The 20,657-nt window shown below is 67.5% G+C and overlaps 2 protein-coding genes across 5 annotated transcripts in view; both read right to left on the reverse strand.

Moving 5' to 3' along the window:
• Positions 1-10,432, reverse strand: part of LOC142003310 (potassium channel subfamily T member 2-like) — a 57,437-nt gene extending 47,005 nt beyond the window's left edge. Inside the window, exons 1-2 of the mRNA XM_074980149.1 lie at positions 10,347-10,432; positions 3,003-3,085 (exon numbers count right to left, since the gene is read on the reverse strand). Coding sequence (XP_074836250.1) covers positions 3,003-3,085; positions 10,347-10,432 — 169 coding nt within the window. The remainder of the gene's footprint in view (positions 1-3,002; positions 3,086-10,346) is intronic.
• A 2,062-nt stretch (positions 10,433-12,494) lies between these two features.
• On the reverse strand, positions 12,495-20,160 carry QTRT1 (queuine tRNA-ribosyltransferase catalytic subunit 1). 4 transcript variants are annotated; one of them, XM_074979773.1, is made up of 10 exons: positions 19,919-20,160; positions 19,261-19,329; positions 18,993-19,131; positions 16,825-16,903; positions 16,028-16,104; positions 15,371-15,509; positions 14,808-14,883; positions 14,571-14,680; positions 13,582-13,762; positions 12,495-13,075 (listed from the first exon to the last, which is right to left on the reverse strand). In XM_074979773.1, exons 1-10 carry the CDS (start codon positions 20,147-20,149, stop codon positions 12,923-12,925), a joined length of 1,254 nt encoding a protein of 417 aa, XP_074835874.1. In that variant the 5' UTR covers positions 20,150-20,160; the 3' UTR covers positions 12,495-12,922. The 4 variants fall into 4 exon arrangements, with proteins under 4 accessions (XP_074835874.1, XP_074835875.1, XP_074835872.1 ...); XM_074979774.1 differs by having other exon boundaries at positions 13,678-13,762; positions 16,028-16,143; XM_074979771.1 differs by having other exon boundaries at positions 16,028-16,143.
• Between the last annotated feature and the right edge of the window lie 497 nt (positions 20,161-20,657).

Here is a 20,657-nt window from a genome sequence, read left to right on the forward strand (position 1 = left end):
CACCGCCAGCAGGGCCACTGCACCACACACGGGGTCAGCGCCCACCGCCGGCAGGGCCCCAGCGCCACACACGGGGTCAGCGCCCACCACCGGCAGGGCCCCAGCGCCACACACGGGGTCAGCGCCCACCACCGGCAGGGCCCCAGCGCCACACACGGGGTCAGCGCCCACCGCCAGCAGGGCCCCAGCACCACGCGGGGTCAGCGCCCACCGCCGGCAGGGCCCCAGCGCCACACACGGGGTCAGCGCCCACCGCCGGCAGGGCCCCAGCGCCACGCGGGGTCAGCGCCCACAGCTGGCAGGGCCCCAGCGCCACGCGGTGTCAGCGCCCACCGCCGGCAGGGCCCCAGCGCCACACACGGGGTCAGCGCCCACCACCGGCAGGGCCCCAGCGCCACACACGGGGTCAGCGCCCACCGCCGGCAGGGCCCCAGCGCCACGCGGGATCAGCGCCCACCGCCGGCAGGGCCCCAGCGCCACGCGGGATCAGCGCCCACCGCCGGCAGGGCCCCAGTGCCACACACGGGGTCAGCGCCCACCACTGGCAGGGCCCCAGCGCCACACACTGGGTCAGCACCCACCGCCAGCAGGGCCACAGCACCACGCGGGGTCAGCGCCCACAGCCGGCAGGGCCCCAGCGCCACGCGGGGTCAGCACCCACCGCCGGCAGGGCCTCAGCGCCACGTGGGGTCAGCACCCACCGCCAGCAGGGCCCCAGCGCCATGCGGGGTCAGCGCCCACCGCCAGCAGGGCCCCAGCACCACGCAGGGTCAGCACCCACCGCCGGCAGGGCCCCAGCACCACGCGGGGTGAGCCCCCACCACCGGCAGGGCCCCAGCACCACGCGGGGTGAGCCCCCACCGCCGGCAGGGTCCCAGCACCATGCAGGGTCAGCGCCTGCCACCGGCAGGTCCCAGCACCACACAGGGGGTCAGCGCCCACCGCCAGCAGGGCCCCAGCACCACGCGGGGTCAGCGCCCACAGCCGGCAGGGCCCCAGCGCCACGCGGGGTCAGCGCCCACAGCCGGCAGGGCCCCAGCGCCACGCGGGGTCAGCGCCCACCGCCGGCAGGGCCCCAGCGCCACACACTGGGTCAGCGCCCACCGCCGGCAGGGCCCCAGCACCACACACGGGGTCAGCGCCCACCACTGGCAGGGCCCCAGCGCCACGCGGGGTCAGCACCCACCGCCAGCAGGGCCACTGCACCACGCGGGGTCAGCGCCCACCGCTGGCAGGGCCCCAGCACCACACACGGGGTCAGCGCCCACCACTGGCAGGGCCCCAGTGCCACACACTGGGTCAGCACCCACCGCCGGCAGGGCCACTGCACCACACACGGGGTCAGCGCCCACCGCTGGCAGGGCCCCAGCACCACACACGGGGTCAGCGCCCACCACCGGCAGGGCCACTGCACCACGCGGGGTGAGCCCCCACCGCCGGCAGGGCCCCAGCGCCACGTGGGGTGAGCCCCCACTGCCGGCAGGGCCCCAGCACCATGCGGGGTCAGCGCCTGCTGCCGGCAGGTCCCAGCACCACGCGGGGTGAGCCCCCACCGCCGGCAGGGCCCCAGCACCACACGGGGTGAGCCCCCACTGCCGGCAGGGCCCCAGCACCATGCGGGGTGAGCCCCCACCGCCGGCAGGTCCCAGCACCACGCGGGGTGAGCCCCCACCGCCGGCAGGGCCCCAGCACCACGCGGGGTGAGCCCCCACCGCCGGCAGGGCCCCAGCACCACACGGGGTGAGCCCCCACTGCCGGCAGGGCCCCAGCACCATGCGGGGTGAGCCCCCACCGCCGGCAGGTCCCAGCGCCACGCGGGGTGAGCCCCCACTGCCGGCAGGGCCCCAGCACCATGCGGGGTCAGCGCCTGCTGCCGGCAGGTCCCAGCGCCACGCGGGGTGAGCCCCCACCGCCGGCAGGGCCCCAGCGCCACGCGGGGTCAGCGCCTGCTGCCGGCAGGTCCCAGCGCCACGCGGGGTGAGCCCCCACCGCCGGCAGGGCCCCAGCGCCACGCGGGGTGAGCCCCCACTGCCGGCAGGGCCCCAGCACCATGCGGGGTCAGCGCCTGCTGCCGGCAGGTCCCAGCGCCACGCGGGGTCAGCCCCCACCGCCGGCAGGGCCCCAGCGCCACGCGGGGTGAGCCCCCACTGCCGGCAGGTCCCAGCACCATGCGGGGTCAGCGCCCACCGCCGGCAGGGCCCCAGCACCACACGGGGGGTCAGCGCCCACCGCCGGCAGGGCCCCAGCACCACACGGGGGGTCAGCGCCCACCGCCGGCAGGGCCCCAGCGCCACATGGGGCTCAGCATCCACTGTGGGCAGTGCTGCCTCCCCACACCCTACAAGGGAACTCGAGCGTCCCAATGCCCAGCCCCACCCCTGCCCTGCGCACTTGGGACATGGAAACAGCCACAGGGAGTCAGAGTGAAGGTCCCTCCAGCCCAGGGTCCTGTCTGCCCCAGCAGCCAGCGCCAGGCACCCCCCAGGAGTGGCCCAGCCCCAGCTTGTGGCAGACAGAGGCCGGGTGCCCTTCCCACCCCGCCTGGGAAGAGCCGTCGAGGGACCCGCCTGCTGGGACCTTATCCCATTCTTTTCTGAACCCTGCTGCAGTCGTGCCTTTGTCTGGCAGGGAGTTCTGCCGGCTAACAGGCGCCGTGCGCCGAAACCTGGCCGCCCCGCAACGTCACCGGGTGTCACAGCACACTGGCACCGTTCCCCTTCCTGACCTGGGGGTGGGACCCAGGCGTCCCAGCGCCCTGCCCCCGATGCTCCAACCACTAGACTCCCCTCCCCCTCCCCCTCTCTCAAGCCCACGTCTGGTGGTGGAGCTAGCGCAAGCTGGGCTCTGTAAAAGGCAGAATAATGCCCTCGAGGCGAGAGAGGAGACGGGCACTTCAGCAGACCCCAGAGACGCCCATGGCCAGGGGCTGCAGTGCCAGGGCTGTGGGAGGCAGTGCCCGCTGCAGCCATCCCTGCAGGACTTGGGCAGCCGGAGCCACTCACTGGAGCGCTGGTTCTTGATGAAGAAGAGTTTCAGCCGCTTCTTGAAGGTGTTTTCGTTGATGTAAAACTCCGCTTGCACCCGGGGGGAGAGATGGAGGGTGGGGTGTCAGCCAGGAAGGACGGAGCTGTGGGCTCCTGCCTGTCTGGGGTGGGGCACTGAGCCCCAGTGAGTCCGGGCAGAGCCAGCACCCACTGCTGGGCCTGGGCTCAGCACCACAGACAGCTCCCCAGGGAGTCAGCTTCCCAGGCACGGTCCAGAGGCCCTGGGAAGGGTGGGATGAGTGACTTGCCCATGGTCACCTGGGAAGTCGGTGGCAGAGATGGGTTGTCACCCCTCCCCCGCAGACTTCTGAGTCCTGGCCCAGCATCTGGATCACATCACTCCCCCAGATTTCCCCTTTGCCTTGCTCCATGGGCCTCCCCCCATCACAGCACCCCACAGGTGCTAACCATGTCCCCAGTACACCGAGCGCTTTGGCGGGCACCTGGGGCGCATTCAGGTGCTGGCCAGCTGGTTAGCAGCGTGCCCCCAGACGGCTGGGTGTGTTTCTATTGGGGGTGCACGGCTGCCCAGGCCTCGGTGCACAGAACAGCACTTATTCTGCCCTTGGAGGGAAAGGCGTGCGGGAACCCTGGTGCTGGCGAGGAGTGTTTCATGGGCTCTGAGAGCCAGGCCTGCGCAGAGCTGGGAACCCCAAGGGGCTGCGGGCTGACTGCCAGCAATGGGTGGCCAGAGCAGGGACCCATCCGTGGGATGCAGCTCTCCCAGGCGGGCACCGAGCTCTCTCCACCTCCTGGAGCCCGGCCTGCAGCAGAAAGGGGGCTGGCAGGCCACTTGGCAGAGGCGTTTTTTGGGGGGGTGGGGGTGGCGAAGGAATCAGGAGTGTGGAGGGGACAAGCTGAGCCTTCCCGAGGGAGGAAGCTGCTGCCTTTGAGAACAAACAAGTTGCTGGGGTTCTGGGGAAACGGCACAGGAGCTGGGATGGGGTCCAGGGCTCCCCCGGGGGACTCACACTGCTGACAAACAAGGAGGTGGGAGCAATTGGCGGATGCATCCCCATTGGGCAGGAACCTGCGTACTCTATACCTGACCTCCTGCGGGGCTGCAGGTCTGGACTGGGGGGCACCAGCCAAGGTGCGTGGGGGTTCAGGGCCAGGCTGGCGGGGGGCTCAGGGCCAGGCTGGCAGGGGCTGCAGGACAGGATTGGGGGGCACCGGCCGAGGTGGAGGGCTGACAGTGTCTGCAGGTCCAAACTGGGGGAGCTCTGGCAGAGCAGGACGAAATCCTTCTTGTTTCTTGCCCCGTGAGAAGTGCTGGGCCCCGTCGCGGTGCACAAGAAGTCAGAGGCTGAGGTGATACCCATGAGCAGCCCCTAAGGAGCAACATCCCCTGGGACGGAGGGAAGCCGGGGCTCTGGGTTCTACCTCTGCAGAGTGTCAGACCCGGGGAGCTGGACACCTGGGCTCTAGCCCCAAACTCTGCTTCACGCTGTACGTGGGGGTGAAACCTGGACCCTTCTCCCACTGGGCTCCTTTCCCCTTGTGGCTGGCTCCTGGCCCAGACCCCGCAGCTAGGAACACAGGCCTGCTGCGCTGCGGGGGCCGGCGGGGGCCCGTGGGCTCTGCTCAACCAGGGCTCCAGCGTGGCTGGAGGGGAGGGTGGCTTGGCAGGAATCTCCGACTCTCTGCTCCTGCCCAGCACCCACCCCAGGAAAAGCAGAAATCTCCCTTAAACACCTCCCCCGCCTGCTTAGACGGGGGTGGAACTGGCACCGGCATCACCCTCCCCACGCGGCCGCGTGCTGGGCTCCCAGCCAGGACGCTTATTTTAGGGCGTCAGGAGCTGGGCCTGGGGTGTTATCAGGGGATGGGAGGAGCTGGGCCTGGGGTGTTATCGTAGGGCTGGGAGGAGCTGGGCCTGGGGTGTTATCGTAGGGGTGGGCAGAGCTTAGCCCTGGGGTGTTATCGTAGGGGTGGGCAGAGCTGGCCCTGGGGTGTTATCACAGGAGTGGGCAGAGCTTAGCCCTGGGGTGTTATCGTAGGGGCGGGCAGAGCTGGGCCCTGGGTGTTATCGTAGGGCTGGGAGGAGCTGGGCCTGGGGTGTTATCGTAGGGGCGGGCAGAGCTGGGCCTGGGGTGTTATCGTAGGGCTGGGAGGAGCTGGGCCTGGGGTGTTATCGTAGGGGTGGGCAGAGCTTAGCCCTGGGGTGTTATCGTAGGGGTGGGCAGAGCTGGCCCTGGGGTGTTATCACAGGAGTGGGCAGAGCTGGGCCCTGGGGTGTTATCGTAGGGGCGGGCAGAGCTGGGCCCTGGGGTGTGATCATAGAGGCGGGCAGCGCTGGCCCTGAGGTGTTATCATAGGGGCGGGCAGAGCTGGGCCCTGGGTGTTATCATAGGGGCGGGCAGAGCTGGGCCCTGGGTGTTATCGTAGGGGCGGGCAGAGCTGGGCCCTGGGTGTTATCGTAGGGGCGGGCAGAGCTGGGCCCTGGGTGTTATCGTAGGGGTGGGCAGAGCTGGGCCCTGGGTGTTATCGTAGGGGCGGGCAGAGCTGGGCCCTGGGGTGTTATCACAGGGGCGGGCAGAGCTGGGCCCTGGGTGTTATCGTAGGGGCGGGCAGAGCTGGGCCCTGGGGTGTTATCGTAGGGGCGGGCAGAGCTGGGCCCTGGGGTGTTATCACAGGGGCGGGCAGAGCTGGCCCTGAGGTGTTATCAGAGGGTCCCTAGGCGCTGCCCTGCCCAGCCCCTAACCTGCCCCTTTGCGCTGTCACAGCAGCCCAGCAGTGCCATCAAATGTTCCCCCACCCCGGAACCGGCCACCTCTGAAATCCCAGCGCCCAGCAGGACCTGCTGCCAGGGCCCCTTTGCAGGGTGGAGGGGGGTGGGCAGGTTCAGAGAACAGCCAGGCTGACCCCCGCCCCCCAGCTCCCAGGTGTGCTCCAGCAGCTGCTGTGGGCGGGGGCCTGGGTGGGCGCTTCCGGCAGATCGGGCACAGGCCCCGTACGGCGGCACTGCCGGCCTGTCCCCAGGGCTCCCGGCTTCAGCTCAGTGCAGGGACTGATCAGATCAAACCAGCCGCGCCCCGGGAAACGGTCCCTGCTGGGGAAACTCGCTGGCACTGGTGTCGAGCCGGCTGAAATGGGGACAGGACGGCCTGGCCCTGAGCAGGGGCGAGGCCAGGGAAGGCTGGGCGGTGCCTGCGGGTGGGGAGCATGGGCCCAAGCCGGGGAGGAGGCCAGAGGATTAGGGGAGAACGCAGAGGGGCCTGGGCAAGCAGCCAGGGTGGATCCAGCTGGGGTGGAGATGGAGGAGGTGGCTCCCAGCTGAGCGCTGCCAGGGCAGCTCATGCAGGCTCCTGGGGCAGCTGAGGTCCGAGCCCAGCCCTCCCCAGCCCTGCACACCCCACTTCAGACCAGGCTGCCAGCTGCACCGGTCCCCGTGCCCCAGCAGTGTGGGGGGGGGTCACTCCAGTGTCTCCGGCCCACTGACAGGGAGACAAGGAGATGGATCATTTCCTATGGGGGATGCCAGCTGGGGGCGCTCGGCTTGTCAGCTGTGCGGTGCCTGAACCTCCTGGGCGGCCGCTCGGTTCCCAGGGAACGCAGGAGCACAAGGAACGACGCTTGGCCCCACCCCTGCACCCTGCCTCTTCCTGCTGCTCCTGGCCCCACCTCAGTGCTGCACAGGCCCCAGGGCACTCGGCCGCCATGAGAGCCCTGCCTCTGCCCCCACACCTGAGAAATGCCCTGTGGCGGCCGCCGGAGCAGGGCCTCTCGTCCAGCGCTCCCTGTAAGCCGAGCCCATGGGCGGCCTTGCAGGAGAGCTTCAGGTGCCACGCGGCTGACGAGCAGAGCGCCTGCAGCCGGCAGCCCGTGTCCACGGGCGGTGCACAGCCGCACACGCCTCGGTGCACAGAACAAAATGTATTCCACCCATGAACAGAAAAAACGAGTGGGAATCCTGCTTCTGCCTGGCAGGGCTGGGCGAGGTGCCCAGCAGGTGACCCCAGCCCCCACCGCACTGGGGAGACAGCACCAGCCCTGTGACCAGCAGGAGACTGCGAGGCCGGAAGGGATGGCTGTGATCAGCTGGTCTGACCCACCGCATGGTGCAGGCCAGAGAGCCTCGAGCGGAAGCCAGATAAAAGCGCCTACACCCCCGTCACAGGCAACTGTAACACTAGGGGCCGGAAAAGCCAATTCCCCCTTTCCCTGATGTGTTTCCAACTTCCCCCCTTGTCACAGGGAAGGGTGAACGGCTCGTTCCACTCCAGTTACAGGGCTCTGGTCATTCAACCCGAAGACAGAGGAGACAGCACAACCACAAAGCTTCAGGCTTTACCATGAACTGTCCGAGGGTCATGCCAGCCGTGTCAGGGGCCCGTCCTGTGCGCGCTGCTCCAACCCTGCCTGGGATCCCCAGGTGGATGCTGCCCACCCAGTGAGACAGCTCCTGCCTCTTAAAGCTCCTGCTGTACTACGCACAGGAGGGAGGGTTGTCCCTCGTTCTGCAGGTGGAGAAGCTGAGGCCTGAAGAGGCACAGGGATGAGCCCAAGGTAGAGCCACCGGATGGAGAAGCAGAGCCATCCCTGCTTGCTCCCGGCCTGCCGATGCCTTGGCCAGTGGAGGCCCAGGAAGGGCCATAAGCCACCGCTGGGAACCCATGTGTCTGGGGCCATCACTTCCCTTACAAGGAAGCCAATGGTGCATCTCGACAGGCCCAGCACCAGCCCAGGCGAGGCTTGGTCTGCACCTTCCACCGGGGCTCCACCCCGCTCCAGATGGGCACCTGACACCCTCCATGCCCACAGCGGGGAGCAGCCACACAGCTCCACAGGGCAGGAGAGGATGGGGTGCTACCTGCCTTATGCAGGGGGGAAACTGAGTCACAGAACAGGCCCAGCCAAGGTCAGAGAACCATGATTAGAACCCAGAATGCCAGCCCCATTGCCTCCCACAGCTGAGGATGGAACCCAGGAGTCCTGTCTATCAGCCCCTCCCCACTAGATCCCACTCCCCTCCCAGATGGAGCTGTGGCTCCCAGCCGCCCCAGTCCTTCTCCAAGCCCCACATGCACCTTCTCCAACTCCCACTGCTTCTCCAGCCCAACCCAGCCATGGGACACCCTGTTCCCTACTACTGGCTCTGCGGCCCCCAGCAACTGCAGCCCCCAGCGTGCACCACGGCCTCACACAACAAGCATAAACACGCAGGGGGGCAGTACAGCGTGCTGGGAGCTGTAGTCTCAGCAGGCTGCATCTTGGCATCAGACGTTGGAAGGTGGGCAGGGGCGCTTTGGTACGGGCCTCGCCTGCTGGGGAGGGAATGGGGGATGGGAAGAGGCAGGTCAGGGGGTGACGGGGGCTGCACCAAGGCAGGGAGGGGGAGTAGAACTGGTGAAGAGCGGCCGTCAGATTAAGACATCAGCGCGGCTGCAGCTCTATTGATTTCCCTTCCTCAGGGAGTCAAGGCAGCGCTAATCACCCCGGCTGCTCCGAAGGGTGGCATGGCAGAGACGGCTCGGCAGCGGGAGGCGGGGGCCAAGCAGGGCCAGGGAAGGGGGGCCCTCTGTCCACCAGGGAACAGAAACAAAGGCACCTTCTGCTGGGATTCTCTGTATGCAACACTCAAGGGGAGGAGCAGTCCCATGGGGGCTTGTAAGACTCCTGGCGGCTGTTCCCTTCTCCGCCACTGAGTGAGCAGGGCAAGTCACGTGCCCTTTCCGTGCCTCAGTTTCCCCTCCAAACCTCTGTCCAGCTTGGGGCCTGGTTTCCCCCTTTGGGAACTCACTGGGGGAGAGAGGGGCTCTCGCTGTCTTTGCCGCAATGAGAGTGATGGGGGGACAGAGCTGGGGGGCTGGGGCTCAGCCCGCACCATAGTGTGAGATACCCGATTAACAGCAGCCGAGCTCCTCCTGCTCTCTTTTCCAAGCAGCCTCTGCCCGCCAGGCCAGATCCAGGCTGGCATCGAAAGCCGTGAAAAGAGGCACCAGCCAATCTGCTCAGGATGAAGGGCTCTGGCCCCAGGATGCCTCCACCCCAGGCAGAGCAGCAGGGGCACCGGCGGAGCAGGGGGAGGTCTGAGCTGCGGCTGAAGAGGATTATTCCATGCCTGCTCCTTCCTGTCTCAGACCCATATACAGCTCCTCCCCCCGCATCAGCCAGGGTGCAGTTAATCTGCCCCCTAACTTACCCCACCCCATCAGGCGTCGCGTCAGCAGCCGGTGACGGCTGCACGGAGCAGAAGGGGTGTGGGTGGGCTGGAGAAGGGGGCGAAAGGGGCTCCAGGGAAGCTGTGAAAACATCCCCCCGCCACCCCAATATGGGCGCACAGCTTCGTTAGCCCCTGGGGAGCTGCTAGACTCAGGGCCCTGGACGAACAGGCTCAGACCAGCCCCACACTGGGCTCTCCCCACTCCAAGCTCCGCTAGTGCCCCTCACTCCCAACCTGAAGCCTCCAGAGCACCCCCAGGGCTGCAGGCCCCCCTCCCCATCCAGCCCAGAGCACAAGGGACTGGCTAGCCCGGGGTGGTGAGAAATGGGGTGCCCGCCCCCAGCTGACCGGGGGAAGGAGACACTCTGCAGAGATGCTGGAGACTGCGTGAGCCATGGAGATGGAGCATCCCCCAGTGGCCCCCAGGGGACCCCTCACACAGGGCAGGAGCCCCAGAGAAGCTCACACCCCCCACACACCACAGCCCAGCAGGTGGGCACTGGAGTCGCAGGGAGGCAGGTGATGCCACGGAGGACGGGCCAGCACCCTGCAGCAGCCAGGGGTGACGCTGCAGCTCCCCGCCCTGCCCCTCACCTGCCAGGCAGTGCCATGGAGACCTGGGGGACACCAGACAAAGCCCCAGGCACAGTGCGCCACCTGCCACTGGGTCACAGATCCCACCCCCGCCAGGCCATGGGGAGACCGCCCACATCTGCCCACAGTGCAGGGCCTGGCTGAAAACGCCCCAGCATGCCTGTGCCCAGCGGTGCCACGCAGAGCCCCGGGGGCACCAGGCAGTGCCACAAGCTGGTGCAGAGAGGCACGGAAAGCCAGCCGGCAGCCCACATTGCTGCCCAGACCCACCCAGCGTGGCCTGGCAGACAGCCCCTCCTGGCCCGGCCCGGCCCGGCCCCTGCGAGAGAACCAGGGTCCTGGCACTGCCAATCAGCGCCCCAAGGCTGGGCCCCAGAGTGGGCCCCAGGGTGGCTCACGTGCCCAGCTCCCGGGCAAAGAGCTCCGGGCGGGCAGACCCCAGGGCACACAGCCACTGGCCGGGCACAGCTGGCCCCACGGGTGGTGGACCTGCCCCCCCGGCTCGGGGGCTGCTCCGGGCCGCCCCCCGCGCCCCTCACCTCTCGCCCGTCTGCCAGTCCCCCAGCAGCAGGTCCCGGAAGCGGTAGCGAGGGGGCAGGGGCAGCAGCTCCTTCTCCAGCTCCCCCATGGCGGCGCGCGGCGCCCTCCGGCCCCCTCCGCACCAGCGGCACCGGGCTGCCGAGGGGGCGAGCGGCCGGGGCCAGCAGCCCCGCGGGCCCTGCGCGCCGCCTGCCCGGCGAGCGCAGCGCAAGGGGCGAGTGGCGGAGCGCAGCGCAGCGCCGCGCTCTCCGGGGGAGGGGCCGGGCTGATCCGATCCGATCCGCCCCGCCGGCCACCTGCGGGCGCCGGCACAGGCTGCGCTGAGCCCTCGCGGGGCCGGGAGAGAACCCAGGAGTCCGGGCTCCCCAGCTCTGACCACTGCACCCCGTTGCCCATCCCTTGGCGGGCGCGGAGCCCCCCTGCACACTCAGGCTCCGACTCAAGTGTGTATCGCTGTGGGCACCCCTGCGCGTGCACTGAGCACGTGTCTGCGCGCGCGCACACCCCCACCCCCGCGGGTGGCCCCTCAGTACCTGCCCCCTCCCCCCACCCCCGGCGAGCTGCTTCCCTGTGCAAAGAATCACCCTAGGTGCCCCCCGGCACAGGGCCCAGCCCCGCACCCCCCACCCCGCCTGACCCACTGCCATGGGCCAAGGCTGCCCCAGGCAGGGGGAGCCCAGCAAAGCCCCCTCCTGCGGGCAGTGAGATCTAGCGGGCAGAGCATGGGGGGGCAGGACTCCTGGGTTCTACCCCCCTGGCTGAGGGGACCTGGGACTCCTGGGTTCTTCTAGTCCCGGACCACCCCCTTCCCCCCCACCGGCCACCAGAGGCCAGCGCAGGGTCCCCCTTGGGCTGCGAGGGGCACTCACCCTACACACCCTCCCACCCTGCGGCGGGGCGCCCCAGCCCTGCACCCGCCCCGCTCTCGCCGGGCACCGTCTGCCCCCTGCTGGCGGACGGGGGAACCTCCCGTGCCCAGCAGCTGGTTCCCTGGGGCCAGGGTCCCCAGTGCAGGGCTGCTGGGCTGGGGCCAGGGTTCCCTGTACACTGAGCGCACGGGCGGCCCCCCAGCAGGGATGCGGCTGCTGCCCAGGTGACTACCCGAGTGCCAGCAGCCTGTGTCTCTATGGTGGTGCACAGCCGCACAGGCCTCGCTGCACCCAGCAAAATTTATCCCGCCCATGGAGAGAAAAAGTTAGAGGGAAGCCTGCTAGGGCAGGTGGCGGGAGGGGGAGCACGGAAAGGGAATGGACATCAGCCAGTGGGGACCCTCCCCCCACTGTGGCCTGCAGCTGCTTCCAGTTGCCTTCACCCTGGGTACCCTGCCACAAGGCTGCTAGTACCACCGCACACGTGGGGAAACTGAGGCACAGAGCCTGAGGCCCCTAGTGCAAGCTCACACAGGAAAGCTGGGGCACAGCAGGGGCATGAAGCCAGGTCCCAGGCAGCCCCAGAACCCCGGCGCACAGGGAGGGGAGCACAGGCTCCAGCACTCCGGGGTGCAGGGGGTGGGTCAGTGATCAGATGCTGCTGATGAAACAGGCAACATATTCCCCAGCTGAGGAAAGCACAGGAGGGCCCCTGCCCTTGGTCCAGGTGCAGGTGACCACCAAAGCCCTGCCTCCAGCCTTCCCTGGAAGCTAGGCACTTGTGCACCCACCTGAGGAGAGACCAATGGTGCCCAGCTGATTAACGCAGCGCCCACGGGAGGGTTTTGTTTGTGCTGGTGGTAAACATCCGCACAAGCCTCCATGCCCATACAATTTATTCTGCACCGGGCTGAGAAAGATTAGCTGGAGCAGAGCCTGCCTCCCAGGGCTCCTGCTTGCTTCCCCTCCAAACAGGCGGTGGCCGTGCTGGGACACAGTTGCCCTGGGCCTGGAGCAGGAGCTACGCCGGAACACAAAGGGGAAGGGGCCCAGGGTGGGCAGCCCCAGGCCCCAGCTGTGAGATGGGTGCTTCTGGGTGGGTTCCCACGGGCTCCCTCCCTCTGCACATGCCGTAAAGGGGATTTGCCCCCTCCCCCCGCACCACCAGCCTGCCTGTGCCTGGAAGGGGAGGTGGCTCTGGTGCCTCATGGCAGCTGGGGGCAGCAGGAGGGGGATCTAACACCCTGCCTGCCCAGAAAGACGCAGACTCCCACAGGCAGATGCACGGCCTTTATTAGGGGCTGGTGGTCAGCACCCAGCCCCACCTAGTTAAAAATGAACCGTTAATTACAAACCACGTACAAAGGCGGAGGGGACCTGTAAAAACCCATTTAAAATCATTGTGGTGCCCTCATCGCAGTGAGCTGGGGGGTTTCAACCCCTTGGGCTTCCTGACCCAGGGAAGGGCACGAGCCGGCTGGAGGGCCCCCATGCTGCCAGAATCCTGCACCGAGGCTGCAGCGCTGCCGCCCCCCCTCAGCCCACGCCGGAGATCCTGGCTGTGCTCCTGAGCCCTCCTGGGACTGCGGGGCGGGGGCTGAGCAGGATGTGGGGAGGGGGGTGGCAGCTGGAATGCTCCAGGCCAGGAGGAGATTCTCTGGCCCCTCCAAGCCCAGCTAGTTTGAAGGGGGTGTATGTGAAATCCCCCCTCAGTCCAGGGTGATATTGACGGAGGCCAGGGCCTCCACCGCCCAGGGCGGGTACTGCTCCTGGCTGCCGTACATGGTCCTCATGAAGTCCTGGACGAACCGCGGAAACCTCTGCTCCACGATGCTCTCTCGGATCGACCGCATCAGGTTCAGCTGGGGGGAGGGAGCGAATTACACCCAGAACAGCTTGGACAGGCCCCCTCTCCCCCTGCACCGGCCAACAGACCTGCCGGCTCCCCACACGCCCGGCCACTGCCCGATCCCCACTAAGCTGCGTGCTCAGTCAGCAGCCTATAACCATGTAGGTACCCAGGGCTGCTGCAGAGAGACGCCCCTCCCTCAGCCAGCCCTGCCGAGGAACTGGTGTCTCTCCCACTCCCCAGGCCAGGTGCTGCTGCTGGGACAGAGCTGGGGGGTCCCCCCTTCCCCTCCATCTGCCCCCTCACCAGGACAGCCGACACCCTGAGCACCTCATCCCTGGCCTCACCCCAGAACCTGCACTCCCAGCCCTGAGCCCCCCATCCCCTCCCCTGCACCTCAACCCTCTGCCCCAGCCCTGAGCCCCCCATCCCCTCCCCTGCACCCCAACCCTCTGCCCCAGCTTTGAGCCCCCGTCCCCTCCCCTGCACCCCAACCCTCTGCCCCAAGAATGTTGTTACCTGCACCACGTGGAGGGGACGTGCCGTCCGTCCCACGTCCCCTCCACACGGGTGCCTGTAAGCACGTTCATTCCACGCGCGCGGCCGGGGCCCCACCTGGTAGGCGATGTTGTGCACGGTGAGCAGATGCATGGCGACCGTCTCGCTGCGGAAGAGGGCGTGCAGGAAGGCCCGGCTGTACCTGGCACGGGAGGAGAGCGCTGCCGTGACGGAGGCACAGGCTGCGGGAACAGACCTCGCCAGGGCAGCCGGGGAAGGGACAGGACTAGAGAGCAGCACGGGAGCCCAGGATCAGCCCCGGCCATCTCCCCCGCAGGCCGGCGAACCAGGACGGGTGGGGGCCCAGGGCCGCCGTTCCCTGCGAGCGGAGCGCGTCGGCGGCTGCCGGGACGGTTCTGCTGCCGCCCAGCTGACCAGCAGAGCGCCCCGGCCGGCAGCGAGTTTCGACGGGACGCGCACGTCCGCACGCGCCTGGAGGCACCGAACAAAGCGCATCCCGCACCCGGGCCGGAAAAAAGAGGAGGAACGCTGGCTAACGCGCCCCCTCCTCCCCCCACGCGGCGCGGCCCGGCCCATCAGCACGGTGGGGGGAAGGACCCTGCCAGCCCCCCCCTCCCCCCACACGGTGCAGCCTGGCCCGGCCCATCAGCACGGTGGGGGGAAGGACCCTGCCAGCCCCCCCCTCCCCCCACACGGTGCAGCCTGGCCTGGCCCATCAGCATGGCGGGGGAAGGACCCTGCCAGCCCCCCACCTCCCCCCCGCGCAGTGCGGCCCGGCCCATCAGCATGGCGGGGGGAAGGACCCTGCCAGCCCCCCTCCTCCCCAGGCGCAGTGCGGCCCAGCCTGGCCCATCAGCATGGCGGGGGGGGAAGGACGCTGCCAGCCCCCCTCCTCCCCCGGCATGGTGCGACCCGGCCCAGCCCATCAGCATGGCAGGGGGAAGGACCCTGCCAGCCCCCCTCCTCCCCCGGCGCCCCACAGGACCCACCTGTGGCAGGTGGAGCACTCGCAGTTCTCGTCGATGGGCCGGAAGTCCTTGGCGAACTGCTTGTTCTTGACCGGCAGGGAGCCCCAGGGCACCAGGGCCGAGCCGAAGCGCTGGGAGAGAAGCAGCCAGCTGGTCAAGCAGTGGCTACAGCACGAGCTGATCCTGGCCGGCCGCCCGGCACCAAGGGCCACCCCAGCCCAGAGCAGAGCCGCCCGCAGCCCCGGCGCAGCCACTCACCGCCGTGCGGGTGGGGAAGACGCAGTCGAACATGTCACAGCCCAGGGCGACGCAGACAACCAGGTCCGTGGCGTAGCTGGGGGGAGAGAGCAGCTCTGCCAAGCAGCCCGGGACGCAAGACACCCGGCCCAGCTGGGGAACCTCAGCCAGGGAGAGGAGGGGTGTGGGTGGGGCAGGGTGAGATGAGCAAGGCCCCTCCCAGCCCTAGTGGTGGGTCCTGGGAAGGTGGGGCCCGGCATGCAGGTGGGGGAAGGGGGCTTAAAGTGGGGCCCTCCCCCGGGCATCAAAAGGTCCACGCTCCCCTCCCTTTGCCACGGGGAAGCGGGGTTACCAAGCAAAGCTGGTACAGTAGGCCTGAAGTGCCTGAACCCCTTGGTTCCCAGCACAAGACAGGCCCTACCCTGGTACCCAAACCCCTGGGCTCTGCAGCAGGAAGGGCCCCCGTCCCACAGCTCAGCAGCAGCAGGTGCTGCACAGACAGGGCCCACACACAGGGACCCAGCCCCAGCCCTCCCCAAAAGTTACAGAGGGAGCAGGCAGCCCGGCCTGGCAGCAAGACCTACCCCACCCCCATGAGGTAGCGGGGCTTCCCCCTGGGGAGGCGGTCAGTGCTGAGGGTCACCATCCTCCAGAAGTGATCCTTCGCCTCGCCGCCACTCAGGCCCCCGATGGCAAAGCCGGGCACGTCCCGCTGCGTCATCTCTGGGGGCAGAACCAGAGCTGAGAAGGCCCCGGCCCTGAGGGGGCAGGCGGAGGAGGGCAGGGGCCCACACCTTTGGGAGGGTCTCCACAGGCACCCGGGGGACCCAAGCTCCCTCCACGCTACATGGCTGGGCAGCAGCCTGTTAAGGCAGATACAGCGTTTGCACCCCCTTTCCTTCACCCCTCTGCCCTAGTTAGTCCTACCTGCCAGCAGCTGCAGACCCCACCCCAAAGCCGGCTGGGGCCTTCCCTCTGCGGATGTCACACCCCACAGAACTCCCACGACCAAAGGCGGGCTGCGGACACCCAGACAGCCCCTGCCCAGCCCCTGAGAGCAGAAACTGCTCAGCAGCTGGGAGACCAGGGAGAATTATCAGTGTCCAGACGGGAACTGGGGCTCTGGGAGACGCAGGGGCTTGCCCACGGTCACCCCAGACCTCCCCAGCCCAGCCCACTCACCCCAGGCATGGAGCAGAGGCCAGCTGTTACTGGAGGGAGTGGAGATGGGTCTCCTTTACCTTCCAGGCACCGGGTGCGGAGGGTGGGGTCCAGCCCGCCTTGGATGATGGCAAAGAGGTTCTGCTCTGTGGGTTTCCTGTGGGCAGCAATGCAGCGGTCCAGCCAGCGGATTGACCTACGACACACCCGGCCCACTCAGCGTCTGCCACCCCCGGCCATTGCCGGGAGAGCCGAAGGCAGCAGGGCCTCGTGGCCAGAGCCTGGGGGGCTGGGTTCTGTTCCCGGCTCTGCCCCCGGTCCTCCTGGAGCCCCCCACGCAAGCCACTTCACCACCCCACGCCTCAGTTTCTACAGCCGCAAAATGGGCTAGTTACACTAGGGACCAGCTGTGAGATCGACGGGCACAGAGCTCAGCTGGGAGCCAAAGATCGGCATCGAGTGGGGGAAGGAGGGGCAGAGTCAGCAGCTCAAGCTGTAAGGTGGGCGCAGCACCCAGGTGTCCTGGTTGGCACACCCGAGGCCTAACCAGTGAGCCATACTGTCAACCTGCCAGTCTCCCTTTGCCCTCCCCTCGCCAAGCGGGAACTTGCAGGCAGGTGCCAAAAATCAGATGCCAGCCATGCTGCCATCTCGCATGGGGGTGAAATGGGCGAGACGGACAGGGCCCAACCTCAACCCGCCGGTGAAGGCTCTAACCCACTGTGTGGAGCCAATGACCGGAGGGAGAAGCCTCACACCCCGCCAGGCTCCTGGGGTGGAGATGGAAGAACCTGAGGGGGGGCAGCGAGCCATCATCCAGACACTGCCACTGGGGAAAAGCCTGGCGGCTGCTCTCTGCTCTGCCAGACTCACAGACCTGTACATGGCTTCCTCCACCCGGGGCCCTGTGACGGTGCTGCTCACCACGTCGTCCAGCTGCATCATGATGTCAGAGCCTGGGAGGGCGACAAGGGAGAGAGAAACAGAGCCGGGAGCTCACGCTTGCTGGGCAGGGCCCCATGAGCTGAAGCAGGGCCAGGCTCTAGGGGTGTGGCTCCTTCTCTGCCCTGGACTTCACATGCCCCAACCCAGAGGCCAGAAGAGGACCCTAGAGTCCTGGCTCCCAACCCTATGCCCTGCACTCTAACCCATTAGACCCCACTCCCCTTCCAGATCAGGGAGGGAACCCAGGAGTCCTGCCTCCCCGACTGCATTCCTCTTACATTTTGTATCTGTGGGTGGAATAAATTTTGTGACATGCACAGAGGCACGTGAAGTGCACCACTGACAAACACAAAACCTAGCTGTGGGTGCTCTGCTAACCAGCTGGGTGGCAAATGAGTCAGCTTAGCTGGGACCCGGCGAGTCTCAGCCTTTACAGTGCCATGACACACTTCTCTGAGACACACTTCCACGGTACAGCCACTTTTTTCAGCTGCCTCAGTTGCCCCCAGGCATGGCCCCTCCCCGCCAGCCCTCTGGAGCTGGGATGCGGCCTTCAAACCGTGTCCCGGCACCAGCTGGCTCCCGCCCTCCCTGCCCCCTCGTCCCAGCAGGGAGCCGGCAGCTTGCTGCTTCAGCCCCAGCTGGCGCAGGGTCGCAAGTTCCCCCTGCGGTGGCTCTGCAAAGAGTCAATTGACCAAGTTACACGGCACACATGGAAGACTCCCGTGGCACAGCAGTGCGAGGCGGCACACCGGGCGAAGGCCATTGCTCCAGCCACGAGAGCCCTGTCTCCTTTAACGCCAGGAGAACCACCCCCGGCACTGACCCCTCCCGCATCCTGTCGCAGGACCAGGCTCTAACCCTCTCCAGTGTTACATGGGCTCCCAGGTCCCACAGCAGCTTTTCCACTCCATTCCGCAGGGGGCTCCCCTCTGGAGGCAGCCGGGCCGCAGGCATCAGTGGAAACAAGGCAGGGATGCCGGCGAGCTGCTACCCACAGCCCTCCTGCTTTCCCCCCGCATGCAGCACAGCTCCAACCGTCCAAGCAAGCAGGCAGCTGTGGGGGAAGGGTAAAACCAGCCTCCCAAGGCCCGGGCTCAACTGAGACGCCATGGGGAGGCCAAGCCCACAGTTCCAAACCACTTGATTCTTTCCCCAGCGCACGCCAGAGACTCTGCCCCAAGTCACACAGGGATGGGCACGGCTGTGCCCAGCTGGGCACCTCCCCCGCCACCCCCGGGAGGAATTAGCAGGTCATTTTCTCTCCTCTTTCCCAGAGAGTTTGGGTCCCCCACTGCCCTACTACCCTTCTGCTTCCATTAGGGAGCCAAGCCATGAAAGCCAACACCAGTTACTGATCCCCTGATCCCCACACCGGCCCTCTGTGGATGGAAAGGAGAATGACGTGTCATCTCTATGGCCTGCTGTGGCTGCTGACCAGGATGGGAGGGATTTAATTACCACCCCCGGGGCGGCTGACACTTGACAGGGAGAGCTGACTCCCAGATTCATTCCATTCAGCAACCAGCCCAGACTTTCAGTCATTCCTACAGCCAGCTGGAGTCAAACGGGCAAGCTGGTGCTGGAGGGTCCCCGCTGGCCCACTGTCCAATCTCTACCTGCACCAGCACAGCAATACACAGGGGAACCCCTGACCCAGGGACGCAATGGATTGTGGTGCAGAATGTACCTGGGGGAAGGGGAGTGCCTGGTCAGGGTTCACCCTATGGCCTGACTGTATGAGGAGCTTTGAGAACGACAGGAGATGATCTCGCTCACCCCCACCCTGCCCCCATAGCACAGCAGCCCTCCAGCACTGCCCTGGGCATTGGGGTACACACACCAAGCTGAGCATCCCCTACTGAGTTACCCTCCCTGCCCCTGCAGCACAGCATTGGAGCAAAGGCATGGTGCCTCCTCCTGAGCCCTCGCAGCACCTGGGCTGCAAGGGATGAGTGACCCCGACCACATTTCCAGCTCAGACTCAAAACCCCTGCTTTAGGCTAGGCTGCAGCTTGGGGATGCCTTCCTAAGGAGTGACCCACTGTGACTGGCAGGCACCAGGGACCCAGCCAGCACCTCCCAGACAGCACGAGTTACCCAGCACGTTTTGGATTTCAATGGATTTCTCTGGCGTCAGCAGGATCTCTTCCCCGTCATACGGGGACCGGAAGTGGACACCCTCCTCTGTCACCTCAGACAGCTCCACCAGGGAGACCATCTGGAACCCGCCGCTGTCCTGTGAACAAACCCACCGAGAGCTAGAGAACGTGGGTCAGGTGGGCGGGGAGCAGGGCAGCGCTTTATGCTTGAGCTGCCGGCCAGAGATGAGAAACAGGGAGCAGGGAGGCCAGCAAGCCACACTCACCGTGAGCAGGTTCTGTGGCCAGTTCATGAACCCGTGAAGGCCGCCGGCTTGCTTGATGAGCTCAGGGCCCTGAAATGGATTAGGAGGGATGGGAAAAAGCAGGGTTAGGACAAGGAACTAAACACTCGAGAAGCACCAGGCAACAAACAGATCCTCCCCTCCAATCAGAGCTGTGCTCACCCAGCAAGTCTGAACCTAGTTTCTAGCCACAGGCAGGGAGCAGTGGGGGCCAGGAGGGTTGGGCAACCACAAGCCTCCCTCGGAGCCAGGAGATAGAGGGGGGTGGGTCCCACATGCACAGGTGGGGGAAGGGAAGCTGGAGATCAGGCCACCCAGTTGGGTGGGTGTCATTCACCAACTGCATGCCCAGGTAGTCAGTAGCAGAAGGGAGCTGGGGGTCAGACCCCCTCAGCTGGGTCGAGGAGGAGATCTAGGGGTCAGACCCACAACCTGGGGGCACTCACTGGCTGCATGCCCAGGTGGGGGATGGGATCTGGGAGTCAGACCCTTAGCCAGGGGGCATTCACCGTCCACATGCCTAGGCAGGGATGGGGGAGGGGATCTAGGGGTCGGACCCGACGCCGGGGGGCACTCACCAGCTGCATGCCCAGGTGGGGGAGGGGATCTGGGGGTCGGACCCATAGCCGGGGGCACTCACCGGCCGCATGCCCAGGTGGTAGGTGTTGCCCAGGCAGATGAGGCAGCCCAAGCCCTGCAGCTGCCCGGCCGTGATGCCCTTCATGGTGCCCTTGGTGCCCACCGGCATGAAGACCGGGCTGAGCACGGGGCCGTGCGGCAGCCGCAGCTCGCAGGCCCGCGCCTTGCTCCATCCGCACTCGGCCACCACGCGCAGGGACAGCGCCGGGCCGCAGCTGCTGGGCGCCGCCATCTTGGCCCGGAGTCACGTGACACCTCCCCGGGCGCCGCCATCCTGGGGCGGGTCCCTCACCTTGCGTCACGTGCTGCCCCGGGCGCTGCCATCTTGGGGGTGGTCACGTGAGGCTGAGCTGCCGCCGTTGCCTGGGCAACGCGGAACGGGGCGGGGTGTAGCGGGGCAGTTGTCATGTTCGGGATCCGCCCCCCCCCCCTGCGCCCCGAGCGCCCAAGTCCACCCCCCGCGGCCCCACACAGCTCCGAGGTCCCCCCCCACCCGGACCCACGGGGTCCCCCCCGTCCTCCCCCCGCTCCCTGCAGCCCCCGCCCCCCGCGGCCCCGCACAGCCCCGTGGCCCACGTCACGTCTCCCAAGGGGCCGCCCCCCTCTGTGCCCCGGAGCCACCGGCCCCCACTTCACCCCCCCGCCCAGGCACTTCACACCCCGAACCCACCAAACCCGCCCCCCGCCCGGGCCCCGCAGAGAGCGAGCCACGTGCGGCTCTGGAGCCCCTCCCCCTCCTG

The sequence above is a fragment of the Carettochelys insculpta genome, chromosome 29 (genome assembly GCF_033958435.1).
Source record: "Carettochelys insculpta isolate YL-2023 chromosome 29, ASM3395843v1, whole genome shotgun sequence".
Classification (NCBI taxonomy): Eukaryota; Metazoa; Chordata; order Testudines; family Carettochelyidae; genus Carettochelys; species Carettochelys insculpta.

Coding starts and splice junctions, on each gene's coding strand:
- QTRT1 (XM_074979771.1), bottom strand. CDS start 20,149: ATGGCGGCGCCCAGCAGCTGCGGCCCGGCGCTGTCCCTGCGCGTGGTG. Junction 19,330..19,918: donor ACCACCTGGGCATGCGGCCG/GTGAGTGCCCCC, acceptor AATCCATTTCAG/GGCCCTGAGCTCATCAAGCA. Junction 16,904..18,992: donor TGAAATCCAAAACGTGCTGG/GTAACTCGTGCT, acceptor TCGCCCTCCCAG/GCTCTGACATCATGATGCAG.